At 42.1% G+C, this 15,642-nt stretch overlaps 1 protein-coding gene across 1 annotated transcript in view; it reads left to right on the forward strand.

Annotated features, from left to right (window-relative positions):
* The window catches only part of GALNT16 (polypeptide N-acetylgalactosaminyltransferase 16), a 207,252-nt gene that overhangs the window by 114,184 nt on the left and 77,426 nt on the right, over nt 1-15,642 (forward strand). The window contains exon 4 of the mRNA XM_069732323.1: nt 6,635-6,702. Within this exon, the coding sequence (XP_069588424.1) occupies nt 6,635-6,702 (68 nt within the window). The remainder of the gene's footprint in view (nt 1-6,634; nt 6,703-15,642) is intronic.

Consider the following 15,642-nt stretch of genomic DNA (forward strand, 5'->3'; position numbering starts at 1 on the left):
AATATCCCTGATAACACCTTGCTAATCAGTATGGATGTGGAATCCTTGTACACCAGTATTGCACATCGTTCAGGTATGCAGGCAGTCTCTTATTTTTTTGAAAAAACTACGGAGAGATCTATTGAGCATGATAATTTCATTTTGAGATTATTATACTTTATACTGGACAAGAACTATTTTGTCTTTGATAGAAAGTTCTTTAGACAAGTGTCCGGCACTGCCATGGGGGCTCGCTGTGCCCCCGCCTACGCCAACCTATTTTTAGGTTGGTGGGAGGAGACAGTGGTGTACCAACATCATTTGTTTAGCTCAAGGGTGCATACCTGGCAACGGTATATTGACGACATCCTGCTGATATGGATGGGATCGGTAGAGGACTGCCACCAATTCATTGGGGATCTCAATGTCAATAATCTCAACATTAAACTTACATCTGTGATTTCAGAGACTACGATTGACTTCCTGGATCTAAGACTTTCGATTATGGACTCTAAAATTGTAAGTGGCTTACACCGTAAGACTACAGCTACTAATAGTCTTCTCCACTTTACGAGTTTCCATCCTTTCCATCTTAGAAAGGGCATTCCGAAGGGACAATTCTTACGTGTTAGAAGGAATTGCAGCACGGATGAGGAATTCAGGCATCAAGCAAGAGACCTTTCGGCCCGCTTTAAGAAAAGAGGATACCCACAGAGACTCGTTTCAGGGGCTTTTCAACATGCCCTCCAACAGGACCGGAAACACCTGTTTGAAAAAAAGGTACGTGCTTCTACACGCCCTCTGGCAATCATTACTACCTTTACTAACCAGTGGGCGGATATACGGGACCTTCTCAGTAGGAATTGGGATATTCTCATGACCGACAAAAAGATTCCACCAGTAGTTTCCACTTCACCCTGTATGGTGGCAAGAAGGGCGAAAAATCTCAGGGATGACCTTTGCCATAGCCATTACCTACGACCTGTTACGAGGCTCAATCGAGGGACCAGAATTTTTGGTTCTTATCCCTGTGGGGGGTGCAATATTTGCCGTTTTATGATTTCTCAGGATGGTTTTTCTATCTCTACAGTACCATGTCGGATTCAACCAAAGGAATACTTTAACTGTAGATCCAGGAACTTGGTATATGCTATTTTCTGCGATTGCCCAAAGGTGTATGTGGGGCAGACTACACAAGAGTTAAGGAGGAGAATGCAACAGCATCTTTCAAGTATCTCTACGGCATCAAGGGACCGGGCGAAGAATAAGACTTTATCCTCTGTGGCAGCACACTTTTTGGACCATCATCGGTGTAATATCTCCAACTTTAAGGTTATGGGACTGGAAGGAGTGCACCTCAACATCAGGGGTGGGGACATTACCAACCGCCTTTTGTGTTGTGAAACAAAATGGATATACAATCTACAGAGCATGGCCCCGAGGGGCCTTAATGAGGAATTTCTCTTCACCGGGTTCTATAAACAATTATGATATGGTTAATCTGGACATGTATGGCTCTCCTTCTCCTTCTTTTGTTCATCCTCCTCCTGTGCGGTTTTGGTCTCAGCCCCCCCCTTTCCTCTACATGGGGATGTGTTACTTCTGTCATTTGTGTCATTCTATGTGATTTCAGGTACTTGGCGGGTATTTTTTGGATGACATGGGATATTTGTAGCTTTAGTGTTCTGGGCCTGGCACCAGCTCGCATACATTTTGTAAATATCGACGTCTAATCTAGGCCCCTTATCTTTGCAGAAATCATACTAAGTGGATAATAACAATCAGACCCATAATTAGACCTGGTTTTATCTGGGTTGAGCATTTGGTCATCTGTAAAATTCTGGGTCTTATTGCAATTTTGCAGGTATGGGCGGTAATGTGGAGTGATCCCCTCTTTTGGCATATATGGAAAGGGGCTCTCTTTTCTGTGTCTTAGATGTGATGTCTACTCATTCAAGAACCCATTTGTTTCAGAGGGCCTTTTTGTCACAAGGCATTCATTCAGGTATCCCCTTGTGGCGGGGTATGTATATATGTGGAAACATGTCCGTAAGATCTATTAGTATATATATTTTCTTTTAAGCAAATTGTTCAGTGTTGTTCATGTTTATACACTTATTTCCAGTTGTGTATATACTATTATGTGTAATAAGATCGTGGCGACTTTAAATTGCTGAATTAGGGCATATGGTACCATATGTGATATACATACCCCCGGCCCAACATTATGGCTATGTTTACAGAGCCATCTGTTGGGACCGTCTTACCATTTTCCAATATACCGAGTTAGGTCTATTTGAGCCTGCTGATTACCATTCTTATGTCTCATATTTATCTTGGCGCAGTGGTCTTGAATCGCATTGTACTATTGTTCAAGAATTATGTTCATATATAAAATGTTCTTTTTGCTCATATTGGTATTTTTGGCGGCGACACTACTTACTGTACCTCTCATGTACTTAGGGTTATGGTTTAAGTCTACTTCTCTCTAGCGGAGCCGTTGCTCCCTGTGTGGTGGGTGTGTTCATCCTTTGGTTTAGCCCGTGCATTATGCGGGCCATGTTAGTGAGCATCATGACGTTTCTTGCTCACTACCTTTCCCCAGCAGGGGATTAAGTTCGTTCGGCGCTTGCGCAGTACGTTCTTATTGCATCCATCTTTGTACTCACTGACGCCAGGTCCGCGCATGCGCATTAGGGGCCTATTCGGCCATCTTGGTACTCCCGGATGTACGGGTGTATTTTGTGATCATATCCGGCATGGGGAACGCCGTTCTCCTGCTCCACGATAGCAAGTTCATGATGCCGCTCCACAGCTGCAGCGGATCCAGTAATTGGGGTATGTGCTAGATGTATATAAAAATAATGGTCGGCCACACATTGCGGCACCTGCTCCTGACGAAGCCACTCTTGTGGCGACACGCGTTGGGCTTTGGCCCCTTGGACCGCTGTAGGGATAGGTATCCTGGTCATGTTGTATTTGCAGCACCACTATTTTCGTATGTCAGACTGTGGCAGTACTTTGGTCCACGTTCGCTCTGCACAGCTGAGGGGGCACTCCCTTATTTACATCTATTTTCAGCCTTACATGAAAGTTTATACCTGGCTGTGAGGGGGCCCTATATACTTCTGTTAGTGCTCGGCTATATTTCTGGGATACTCTTTGAGCATTTGATAGCAATCTGGTTTGTTGAGGGTTGTCTTTATTTATGTACATATGTTTTCTCCATGACTTAGTTTAACACCTTGAGGGTCTCTTCATTTTTTTTTGTTATATTGACACCTCTCAAGGGCTGGAGGCTGATCACCTTCGGTTCATGATTATACACTTTGTTTACTTGGGGGACCCATTATGAACATTTGATATGTGATGTATTTTCTATATCCTGTTATTGTAATTATCATGTGTACAACCTCTGGCTTACATTTACTACTATAGCAATTATATGTATGTTCATAGAGATATTTTTCCCTTCAGTACTGCGAGCTGGGCCAGATACTTAGGTGACCTTTTAGACTTGTAATTACTCATTGTCTTGTTAGGCCAGTAAAATCACACGTGACCTTATTTTAAATTGGATACTGTACCTTTGGTAACTATACTAACAAGTATATTTGTATGATACCTATTATACTACATGTCCAAGGGGGGGGGGTTCCTTATTTGGAACCTCTGATGTCTTATTTTTGTTTTTAAATGTTTTTAAAAGTGTGGTGTGTTTCTTTGTGTTCTTTTGGCTGACATAATAAAGAATTTAAATGTGATTACATACTACTTGTTTGGTGGTCCCCATTATATATAGTGTGACGTCTTTTTCTTGTTCTTGTTGTAGCTATTACAGGTCACACTTTGGGTTGACCCCTTTATTACCGTTATGGTATTTTTGCTTGATGGTGCCCTCCATCTCTTCTAGTACATTTACAGTGAGTACATTACAGCTCAGACTATTGCCAGTTATATTCGTCTAAGTGCACCGACTGTTTTAATTTGCGCGCCTGCATCCGCAGCAACTGGGCCCCAACGTTTGGACTGAGTTAAACTAGAAGAAACAAACAAAAAACCCTACTATGTTATACTTGCAGGGTTGAAGTAGAATTAGAGTGAGATGTGTATATGACCTTGACAGAGCACAGTTATTTGTATTTCATGTTATTCTTTTAAATCCATCTCATTTATGCTGCATAGCAATAAACCTGTTAAACTGTTTTACTCCTGATCCCTGTGAGTGTGTACTGAGAGTGGCAGGGGTTTCCCGAATCAGCCCCTGGCAGAAGATAATAGTCCTTCTGCAGTCCCAGAGAGAGAGCTCCAATCAAGATTCGGGTGGAGGCACTGCGCCCTGGAGAGGTGAGACCCCCCATAACACCCAGTGTACCGTGGTAGCCCTAAAGGGGTGTTACAAGTGCATTTACGGAACATACATTTCAGTAGGCCAACATTTCGGATTTTAAAATCATTTTCCAAGCTGGTGTTATAAAGTATTCTAATTTTCTGACTTAATGACTTTTGGGTTTTCATTGGCTGTAAGCTGTTGATTACATCAACATTAACAGAAATAAACACTTGAAATAGATCACTCTGTTTGTAATGACACTATATAATATGAGTTTCACTTTTTGTGTTGAACTGAAATAAATTAACTTTTTGATGATATTCTAATTTTCTGAGAAGCACCTGTAGTTCATATCTCTACTCGCTACTCCTCTGCTTCTCCCCTTTGTAAATACCTTTATTGGCTCCCAATTCCCCAACATTAGTAGTTAAAACTACTAACTAAAGGTGACCTACAAAGCCATCCTTAATCTGTCTCTTCTGTACATCTCTGAAATAATCTCTTCCTTCACATAATCAAGACCTCCTTCTCTCCTCCACACTTATTTGTTCCTCACCCAACCACCTCCAAGACTTCTCCCAAATATCTCCAACTTCTGGAATTCTGTGCCCTGACACGTCCGATTATCCATCATATCCGGATCCATCAGACAGATAACCCATCTCTTCAAGAAAATTTATAGTCTGCAATGACCACACTGCCACCTTAACACTACTACTACTGCAACCCCCAACCTACTGTCTTGTTCCCCATCATCCTTTAGAATGGAAGCCTGCAAAGTCAGGGTCTTCTTCCCTCTATACCAGTCTATCATTGTTAGTTTGTTTACTGTTAATTATGTCTGTAGTTTGTATGTTACCCCCTTCTCATGTACAGAACCATGGAATCAATGGTGCTATATAAATAAAAAATAATAGAAAACATGCGATGCTCGTTCAAACTCCCATGTGGCAAGTAACAGGTGTGGGCAATATCAAAATCACACCAGAACCCATATAAAAAGGGGAAAAGTTGACTCAACATATGAGTCCAAGATGGAGTTTGTAGTAAAGCACATCATTCTACTGATTACCCAAAACAGAATGAGGCCAACAAAAAAAATAAGACCGTACCTACAGTCAAGCATGTGCAAGCATTTCCCATGCATCTAATGTATTAAATGAAACAACTTTGCAAATGCCATTGATTTAAAATATTTTATAATTTTTACATCTATGCAGATCGATCTGCCTTAATGGTTACAAACTATAATCAGACCCGTAGCTGTTAAAAAATAAATAAAAATTCAGATGGATGGCAGCATCAGCCTTTATTCTGTTTCCATAGGGACACATAGAACTGGATATGAGCTGCAGTCAGAAAATAGCAATGCATTTTAAATCCAGACTATTGGCAAGATTGTTTTTATTCACATTTGTTTATTTGAGATTTGAGAACATATTATGGTAGCAAAAGTGCCCTTTTTTTTCTTTTTTTTGTTTGTTTGTTTTTTTTGCAGGACATGTTGCAATTTTGAATAATTTTACCATACGGTATAATGTTCTGAAAAAAATAATAAAATTGGGGTCTCATTATTACTATGTTTAATTTTGGAATAAAAATGACTTGGTAACTTTATGCAACAAGTCAGTATGGCTGTGCGTGCAAATTTATATAGGATTTTTTTTTTAAACTGTTGGTTGTTTAAAAAATAAAAAATCCTGCAAGAAAACTTATTTTGTTTTAGCCCTTATATTGTTGTATGAAACTGCATTCAACGTTTATATTTGCTATTATTTTTAAAAATGTATATTTGTAATATTTTTTGCATTTCTAATTAGTCTCTTTAGGGAGCATGTACCTGTGATTACTTGATATTCTTGTCGCCCAAAATTACTTTAGTATGTTGTACGATTGATAATAATAATTTGCAGCACTTTACAGTTAAGCGCGGACTTGTACAAGCAATAAAGACATGGGTGTCAGAACCGCGAGGCTCATTCCCCACTTCTTACCGTTAATGTCGCTGTCACATTTGACCGCAGCATCTAAGAGGTTAAACTTTTGCTATTGTAATTGTAATGCTATTGTAATGCACAGCAGATAAGGAATTAAATATGATCTTCCAGTCAACTGCAAAAAAAAAAAAGGGATCCAAAATGTCTTGGAATTTTTTGCTACCTAATACCAGTGAATGTTTTCAGGGTTGAGACATCCTGATGGGCACAGATGTAGTTGGCATTAGTTCGGGGCATCACATTTGTACACGGGATACATTACAGACTCTGTGCATCCTCTGATACAGTGCAAAACTCTTGATTCTGTATTTCCTTTCTCTAACAGTGTTTTAATCCGAAGCCCTCCTAGTTTAATACAAGAGATTATTTTAGTGGATGACTACAGTGCTGACCGTGAGTATTTCTTTAAGTTGTATGTATAATATTTTCCGCTTTATACCCTTTTTTTTTTCCTATATTGATGCTCCTCGGTACAGCGTGAGGGAGATGAGCTAATTCTGCTGTGTGCGTACAGAAGGTGTTATTCTGTGCAGCAGATGGGATCTATTTATGGCTTTTATAGACTTGAGAGTTTGAATCCTACACAGATTCCGATCGCGAAGATGGCATGAAGGTATCCATTGTCGTGTGATTGGACCTAATTTAAAGGGAACCTGTCAGTAGGATCAACCCTCCTAAGCCGTCTATATGGACTCGTAGGTCATAGTAAGCTAAATGAAATGAGACCATGATATCTGCCATCTGATGTCTTATTCCAGAGAAATCCAGGTGTTAAAGAGACTCTGTCAGCACAGAATGACTTTTCAACTCAAGTATGTGCACATTGTGCTTCATGGTGGGGCCAATCTACTATATAATTGTCTAAGGGTCACTTCCGTCTTTCTGTCCTTCTGTCTTTCTGTCACAGTTATTCATTCGCTGATTGGTCTCGCCAGCTGCCTGTCATGGCTGCCGCGACCAATCAGCGACGGGCACAGTCCGGAAGAAAATGGCAGCTCCTTACTCCCCGCAGTCAGTGCCTGTCGCCCGCATACTCCCCTCCGGTCACCACTAACACAAGGTTAATGCCAGTGGTAACGGACCGCGTTATGCTGCGGGTAACGCACTCCGTTACCGCCGCTATTAACCCTGTGTGTCCGCAACTTTTTACTATTGACACTGCCTATGCGGCATCAATAGTAAACAATGTAATGATAAAAATAATAAAAAAAAAAAAAAACTGCTATACTCACCCTCTGTAGTCCGCTGAGCCGCTCGCGCAGGCAGCCATCTTCCGTTGCAGGTTCCGGTGGCAAAGATGGTATGGGAGAAGGACCTGCCATGATGTCACGGTCTGTGACCGCGATGTCATCACAGGTCCTGCGCTCATACCAACCCTGCGACCGGAAGCTGCCGTGGACTACAAGGGGCCCTCGGAAAGTTGAGTATATGTTTATTTTTTAAACTGTGACAAACCTGGCTGGGCAATATACTACGTAGCTGGGCAATATACTACGTAGCTGAGCAATATACTACTTGACTGGGCAATATACTACGTGGCTCTGTGCTGTATACTACTTCGCTGTGCAATATAATACATGGCTCTGTGCTGTATACTACTTCGCTGTGCAATATACTACGTGGCTCTGTGCTGTATACTACGTCACTGGGCAATATACTACGTGGCTCTGTGCTGTATACTACGTCACTGGGCAATCATTTATATACACCTTCTCACCTGCTTGTTTTCCATCTATCTCCACCCTTCTCTAGCTCAATGAAGCCGGAGCTGTCAATCCAAGATGAGCAAGATGGAGATAAGTGGAAACCAAGCATGTGGGGATGGTGTATTGAAATAAAAGGCCCCACTGTGAAGCACCGAATGGCAGTAATTAGTTTGAACAGTCATTCTGTGCTGACAGAGTCCCTTTAAGATCTATGGGCTGGACATAGATCTCCCTGAGAGTTTTCCTCCAGAGCTTATTTTAAAGGAAAAAACATTACCAGTGTGAGACATGTAAATCAGGAGAGCAGCTTGTCAGTCATTACATGTCTCACATTGGTAACACCCCCTTTCATCTAATAGTAAGCTCTGGAGGCACATTCTCAGAGAGATCTATGTCTGACCCATAGATCTTAACAATTCATTTACAAAATGTGGATTTTTCTGGAATAAGACATCAAATCACAGATATCAAGGTATCATTTTATTAAATTTTCTATGGTGTACATGCCCATATAGACTGCTTAGGAGGGTTCATCTTACTGACACTCCCTTTAAAATCCTCTGATCCTGCAGTGATGCTAGGAATCACAGCTTCATAGATCCTGTTTGGACCAGAATTTACATCACAAACGTGCCTATAATATACTTGTCTGAAACCACTTAAAGTGGTATTCAGGATCCACTCACTTTTGTTTCGGGAGGTGACATTGTAACAAGGTAGCATGGGGTGGTAGTCCTAGCCGAGTCACTTAAAGCTGCAGTCCACGAACAGAGTCCACCGAGAATACAGTCAGTGAACTACCCGGGCCCCTTGCATATGAAACTGACAGGACAGATATAACCCAGATGAATTACCCTTCGGCGGGGCACCTCCGCAGTCCTGGTACCCATTTCACTGCCTGTGGGTCCGGGAGTAGCAGTCTCTTCCCTTCCTGGGGTTTGATCAGCTCCCCACAGGGGAGCACGTCCTGCTGTAGGCAAGCCTGCCTCGGCTCCAACTGAGGAGCAGGAACTTCCTGCTCATCTTTGGGGCTATTAACCCAACCCTCTGAGATAACCTCTTCTGCCCCTGTCTGTAACATACAGGCAAATATAATGAATTATCAAACATTACTAGCACAGCTCAGAACATAGGAATAAATGGGCAATATATTAATATACCAGGCATAAGAAATACAGACATTGCTAAACGGGTACACTGTCCGGGTACCACATAGTATGTACGGGCCCAGCACATTGGAGAGAGAGAAGCAATGAGGCTCTCTGCCACCTCCTTACAACATCACGCCTACTAATGAATGCCGCCTTCCGTGAGCAGCAGGTATACCGCACCTGTCTTATACTAATGATGTCATTGGCCTCACTCGCTCCCAGTACGGAGTGGAGTTGAGAATAGGACAGGTGCGTAATACCTGCTGTCAGATCAGCTTGGAGACATCCATAGACTTTTGTCACAACCATATAAACAGATTAACAAAAGCCTCCACACCTCCATGTAATCTCCATAGACAAACAATTACTTTAAACGTGATCAGAGGTGTAACTTTAAGCTGGTGGATCCCATGCATAATCTACAACAGGACCTCCAACTATCGCAGGTCTTGAATAGTTTTGGTCATCTTATACGTGCCAGGTGCCTTATGGACTTTGTTGTCTCCTGGGCCCCAAGGAGCAAGTGCAACTCCTGCATCCCCTCCCGAAATGTCCCCAATGTGACAAATATTATCACAAAATGTAGAGTCCATTCTGTTTTATGATATTCTCATAAAGAAGTAGAATTAATTGAGGTCTCTTTATTGAATTTACTTGATTACTGCATTGACTACTAAACCTGTGCCAATCCGACCTGTGACGCAGCATATGCGTCATGGTCGGATCGCGCTCCTGCAGGTCGGATGAAAGGGTTAACTGTAATTTCACCCGACCTGCAGGGACTGGGGGAGTGGTACTTGAGCCCAAGGGCTTGGCTTAGCCCCTCGTGGCTACGATCGCTCTGATTGGCTGTTGAAAGTGACGTTTCACTTTCAATCAGAGCGATAGTAATATTTCACCAATGAAAATTGGTGAAATATTACAATCCAGCCATGGCCGATGCTGCAATAGCATCAGCCATGGCTGGAGACCGCGATCTGCCCCCGCCACCGCCACTGATCTCCTCCCCTCCGTCCTCCGGTCCGCTCCCCCGTCCTCCTGTCCGCTCCCCCGTGCTCTGATCCACCCCCGTGCTCCGATCCCACCCCCTCATACTTACCGAACCTCCCGGTGTGCGTCCGTCTTCTCCATGGGCGCCGCCATCTTCCAAAATGGTGGGCGCATGCGCAGTGCGCCCGCCGAATCTGCCGGCTGACAGATTAATTCCAGGTACACTTTGATCACTGTGATAAAACCTATCACAGTGATCAAAATAAAAAAATAGTAAATGAACCCCCCCCCTTTATCACCCTCATAGGTAGGGACAATAATAAAATAAAGAAAACATATATATATATATATATATATATATATATATATATATATATATATATAGTTTTCATTATGTATACCCCTCCTCACATGTAAAGCGCCATGGAATAAATGGCGCTATAACAATAAATAATAATAATAATAATACATACATATATATGTATTTTCCACTAGGGTTAGGGTTAGGGCTAGAATTAGGGTTAGAACTAGGGTTAGGGTTAGAATTAGGCTATGTGCACACGGTGCGGATTTGGCTGCGGATCTGCAGCGGATTGGCCGCTGCGGATTCGTAGCAGTTTTACATCAGGTTTACAGTACCATGTAAACATATGGAAAACCAAATCCGCTGTGCCCATGGTATGGAAAATACCGCGCGGAAACGCTGTGTTGTATTTTCCGCAGCATGTCAATTCTTTGTGCGGATTCCGCAGCGTTTTACACCTGTTCCTCAATAGTAATCCGCAGGTGAAATCCACACAAAAAACACTGGAAATCCACGGTAAATCCACAGGTAAAACACAGTGCCTTTTAACCTGCGGATTTTTCTCACATGAATCCGCAACGTGGGCACATAGCCTTAAGGTTAGGGTTGGAATTAAAGTTAGGGTTGGAATTAGGGCTAGGGTTGGAAATAGGGTTAAGATTAGGCTTGTGGTTAGGGTTATGGTTAGGGTTAGGGGTGTGTTGGGTTTAGGGTTGTGGTTAGGGTTGGGATTAGGGTTAGGATTAGGGTTAGGGTTGGGATTAGGTTTAGGGGTGTGTTGGGGTTAGGGTTGTGGTTAGGGGTGTGTTGGGGTTAGGGTTGTGATTAGGGTTATGGCTAGAGTTGGGATTAGGGTTAGGGGTGTGTTGGGGTTAGTGTTGGAGTTTGAATTGAGGGGTTTCCACTGTTTAGGCACATCAGGGGTCTCTAAACGCAACATGGCGCCACCATTGATTCCAGCAAATCTTGGGTTCAAAAAGTCAAATGGTGCTCCCTCCCTTCCGAGCCCCGACGTGCACCCAAACAGTGGTTTACCCCCACATATGGGGTACCAGCATACTCAGGACAAACTGGGCAACAATTATTGGGGTCCAATTCCTCCTGTTACCCTTGTGAAAGTAAAAAATTGTTTGCTAAAACATCATTTTTGAGGAAAGAAAAATGATTTTTTATCTTCACGGCTCTGCGTTGTAAACTTCTGTGAAGCACTTGGGGGTTCAAAGTGCTCACCACATATCTAGATAAGTTCCTTGGGGGGTCTAGTTTCCAAAATGGGGTCACTTGAGGGGGGTTTCTACTGTTTAGGCATATCAGTAGCTCTGCAAACGCAACGTGACGCCCGCAGACCATTCCATCAAAGTCTGCATTTCAAAAGTCACTACTTCCCTTCCGAGCTCCGACGTGTTCCCAAACAGTGGTTTACCCCCACATATGGGGTACCAGCATACTCAGGACAAACTGGACAACAACTTTTGGGGTCCAATTTCTCCTGTTACTCTTGTGAAAATAAAACATTGGGCTGAAAAATAATTTTTGAGGAAAAAAAAATGATTTTTTATTTTCACGGCTCTGCGTTATAAACTTCTGTGAAGCACTTGGGGGTTTAAAGTGGTCACCACACATCTAGATTAGTTCCATGGGAGGTCTAGTTTCCAAAATGGGGTCACATGTGGGGGAGCTCCAATGTTTAGGCACACAGGGGCTCTCCAAACGCGACATGGTGTCCGCTAACGATTGGAGCTAATTTTTCATTTAAAAAGTCAAATAGCGCTCCTTCCCTTCCGAGCCCTGCCGTGTGTCCAAACAGTGGTTTACCCCCACATGTGAGGTATCATTATACTCAGGAGAAATTGCCCAATAAATTTTAGGATCCATTTTATCCTGTTGCCCATGTGGAAATGAACAAATTGAGGCTAAAAGAATTTTTTGTGTAAAAAAAAAAAAAAAAAGTTATTTTTCCATTTTTACAGATCAATTTGTGAAGCACCTAGATAAATTCCTTGGGGGGTCTACTTTCCAAAATGGGGTCACATGTGGGGGAGCTCCAATGTTTAGGCACACAGGGGCTCTCCAAATGCGACATGGTGTCCGCTAACGATTGGAGCTAATTTTTCATTCAAAAGTCAAATAGCGCTCCTTCCTTTCCGAGCCTTGCCGTGTGCACAAACAGTGGTTTGTGATCACATACAGTGGGGCAAAAAAGTATTTAGTCAGTCAGCAATAGTGCAAGTTCCACCACTTAAAAAGATGAGAGGCGTCTGTAATTTACATCATAGGTAGACCTCAACTATGGGAGACAAACTGAGAAAAAAAAATCCAGAAAATCACATTGTCTGTTTTTTTAACATTTTATTTGCATATTATGGTGGAAAATAAGTATTTGGTCAGAAACAAAATTTCATCTCAATACTTTGTAATATATCCTTTGTTGGCAATGACAGAGGTCAAACGTTTTCTGTAAGTCTTCACAAGGTGGCCACACACTGTTGTTGGTATGTTGGCCCATTCCTCCATGCAGATCTCCTCTAGAGCAGTGATGTTTTTGGCTTTTCGCTTGGCAACACGGACTTTCAACTCCCTCCAAAGGTTTTCTATAGGGTTGAGATCTGGAGACTGGCTAGGCCACTCCAGGACCTTGAAATGCTTCTTACGAAGCCACTCCTTCGTTGCCCTGGTGGTGTGCTTTGGATCATTGTCATGTTGAAAGACCCAGCCACGTTTCATCTTCAATGCCCTTGCTGATGGAAGGAGGTTTGCACTCAAAATCTCACGATACATGGCCCCATTCATTCTTTCATGTACCTGGATCAGTCGTCCTGGCCCCTTTGCAGAGAAACCGCTCCAAAGCATGATGTTTCCACCACCATGCTTTACAGTAGGTATGGTGTTTGATGGATGCAACTCAGTATTCTTTTTCCTCCAAACACGACAAGTTGTGTTTCTACCAAACAGTTCCAGTTTGGTTTCATCAGACCATAGGACATTCTCCCAAAACTCCTCTGGATCATCCAAATGCTCTCTAGCAAACTTCAGACGGGCCCACACATGTACTGGCTTAAGCAGTGGGACACGTCTGGCACTGCAGGATCTGAGTCCATGGTGGCGTAGTGTGTTACTTATGGTAGGCCTTGTTACATTGGTCCCAGCTCTCTGCAGTTCATTCACTAGGTCCCCCCGCGTGGTTCTGGGATTTTTGCTCACCGTTCTTGTGATCATTCTGACCCCACGGGGTGGGATTTTGCGTGGAGCCCCAGATCGAGGGAGATTATCAGTGGTCTTGTATGTCTTCCATTTTCTAATTATTGCTCCCACTGTTGATTTCTTCACTCCAAGCTGGTTGGCTATTGCAGATTCAGTCTTCCCAGCCTGGTGCAGGGCTACAATTTTGTTTCTGGTGTCCTTTGACAGCTCTTTGGTCTTCACCATAGTGGAGTTTGGAGTCAGACTGTTTGAGGGTGTGCACAGGTGTCTTTTTATACTGATAACAAGTTTAAACAGGTGCCATTACTACAGGTAATGAGTGGAGGAAAGAGGAGACTCTTAAAGAAGAAGTTACAGGTCTGTGAGAGCCAGAAATCTTGATTGTTTGTTTCTGCCCAAATACTTATTTTCCACCATAATATGCAAATAAAATGTTAAAAAAAAACAGACAATGTGATTTTCTGGATTTTTTTTTCTCAGTTTGTCTCCCATAGTTGAGGTCTACCTATGATGTAAATTACAGACGCCTCTCATCTTTTTAAGTGGTGGAACTTGCACTATTGCTGACTGACTAAATACTTTTTTGCCCCACTGTATGAGGTATCGGTGTACTCAGGAGCAATTGCCCAACACATTTTAGGATCCATCTTATCCTGTTGCCCATGTGAAAATGAAAAAAGTGAGGCTAAAATAATTTTTTTGTGAAAAAAGTACTTTTTCATTTTTAAGGATCAATTTGTGAAGTACCTGGGGGTTCAAAGTGCCCACTATGCATCTAGATAAGCTCCTTGGGGGGTCTAGTTTCCAAAATGTGGTCACTTGTGGGGGAGCTCTAATGTTTAGGTACACAGGGGCTCTCCAAACGCGAAATGGTGTCCACTAAAGATTGGAGCCAATTTTTCATTGAAAAAGTCAAATGGCGCTCTTTCCTTCCGAGCCCTGTTGTGCGCCCAAACAGTGGTTCCCCCCCACATATGGGGTATCGGCGTACTCAGGATAAATTGTACAATAACTTTTGTGGTCCAGTTTCTCTTTTTACCCTTGGGAAAATATAAAAATTGTTGCTAAAAATCACTTTTGTAACTAAAAAGTTAAATGTTCATTTTTTCCTTCCATGTTGCTTCTGCTGCTGTGAAGCACCTGAAGGGTTAATAAACTTCTTGAATGTGGTTTTGAGTACCTTGAGGGGTGCAGTTTTTAGAATGGTGTCACTTTTGGGTATTTTCAGCCATATAGACCCCATCAAACTGACTTCAAATGTGAGGTGGTCCCTAAAAAAAATGGTTTTGTAAATTTCGTTGTAAAAATGAGAAATCGCTGGTCAAATTTTAACCCTTATAACTTCCTAACAAAACAACATTTTGTTTCCAAAATTGTGCTGATGTAAAGTAGACATGTGGTTAATGTTATTTATTAACTATTTTGTGTCACATAACTCTCTTGTTTAACAGAATAAAGATTCAAAATTTGAAAATTGCTAAATTTTCAAAATTTTAGCCAAATTTCCATTTTTTTCACAAATAAACGCAAAAATTATCGACCTAAATGTACCACTATTATGAAGCCCAATATGTCACGAAAAAACATTATCAGAACCGCTAGGATCTGTTGAAGCGTTCCTGAGTCATTACCTCATAAAGGGACACTGGTCAGAATTACAAAAAAACGGCCAGGTCAAAATAGGCTGGGTCATGAAGGGGTTAAATAAAACCGCACATTTTGGAGGCCAAAACATCATTTAATACTTTATTAGAAATTAATTTATGAAGCTAAATGGACAGAAAAGTGAAATGACATGTTTTAGATATGGATAGTGCATTCTGTAAAATATTAGTCTTTCCACTTATTGACTGGGGCTTTCTGACAGGTAGTACTCATAGAAATAACTATGCATGCTAGGCCAATCTCAGCGTGCATGAACCTCATTTTTACCCTCAGTCTCAAGAATGGTGATACAAAAAGGAACTTAATCAGGATCTAG

Source organism: Ranitomeya imitator, chromosome 1 (assembly GCF_032444005.1).
Source record: "Ranitomeya imitator isolate aRanImi1 chromosome 1, aRanImi1.pri, whole genome shotgun sequence".
Taxonomy (NCBI): domain Eukaryota; kingdom Metazoa; phylum Chordata; class Amphibia; order Anura; family Dendrobatidae; genus Ranitomeya; species Ranitomeya imitator.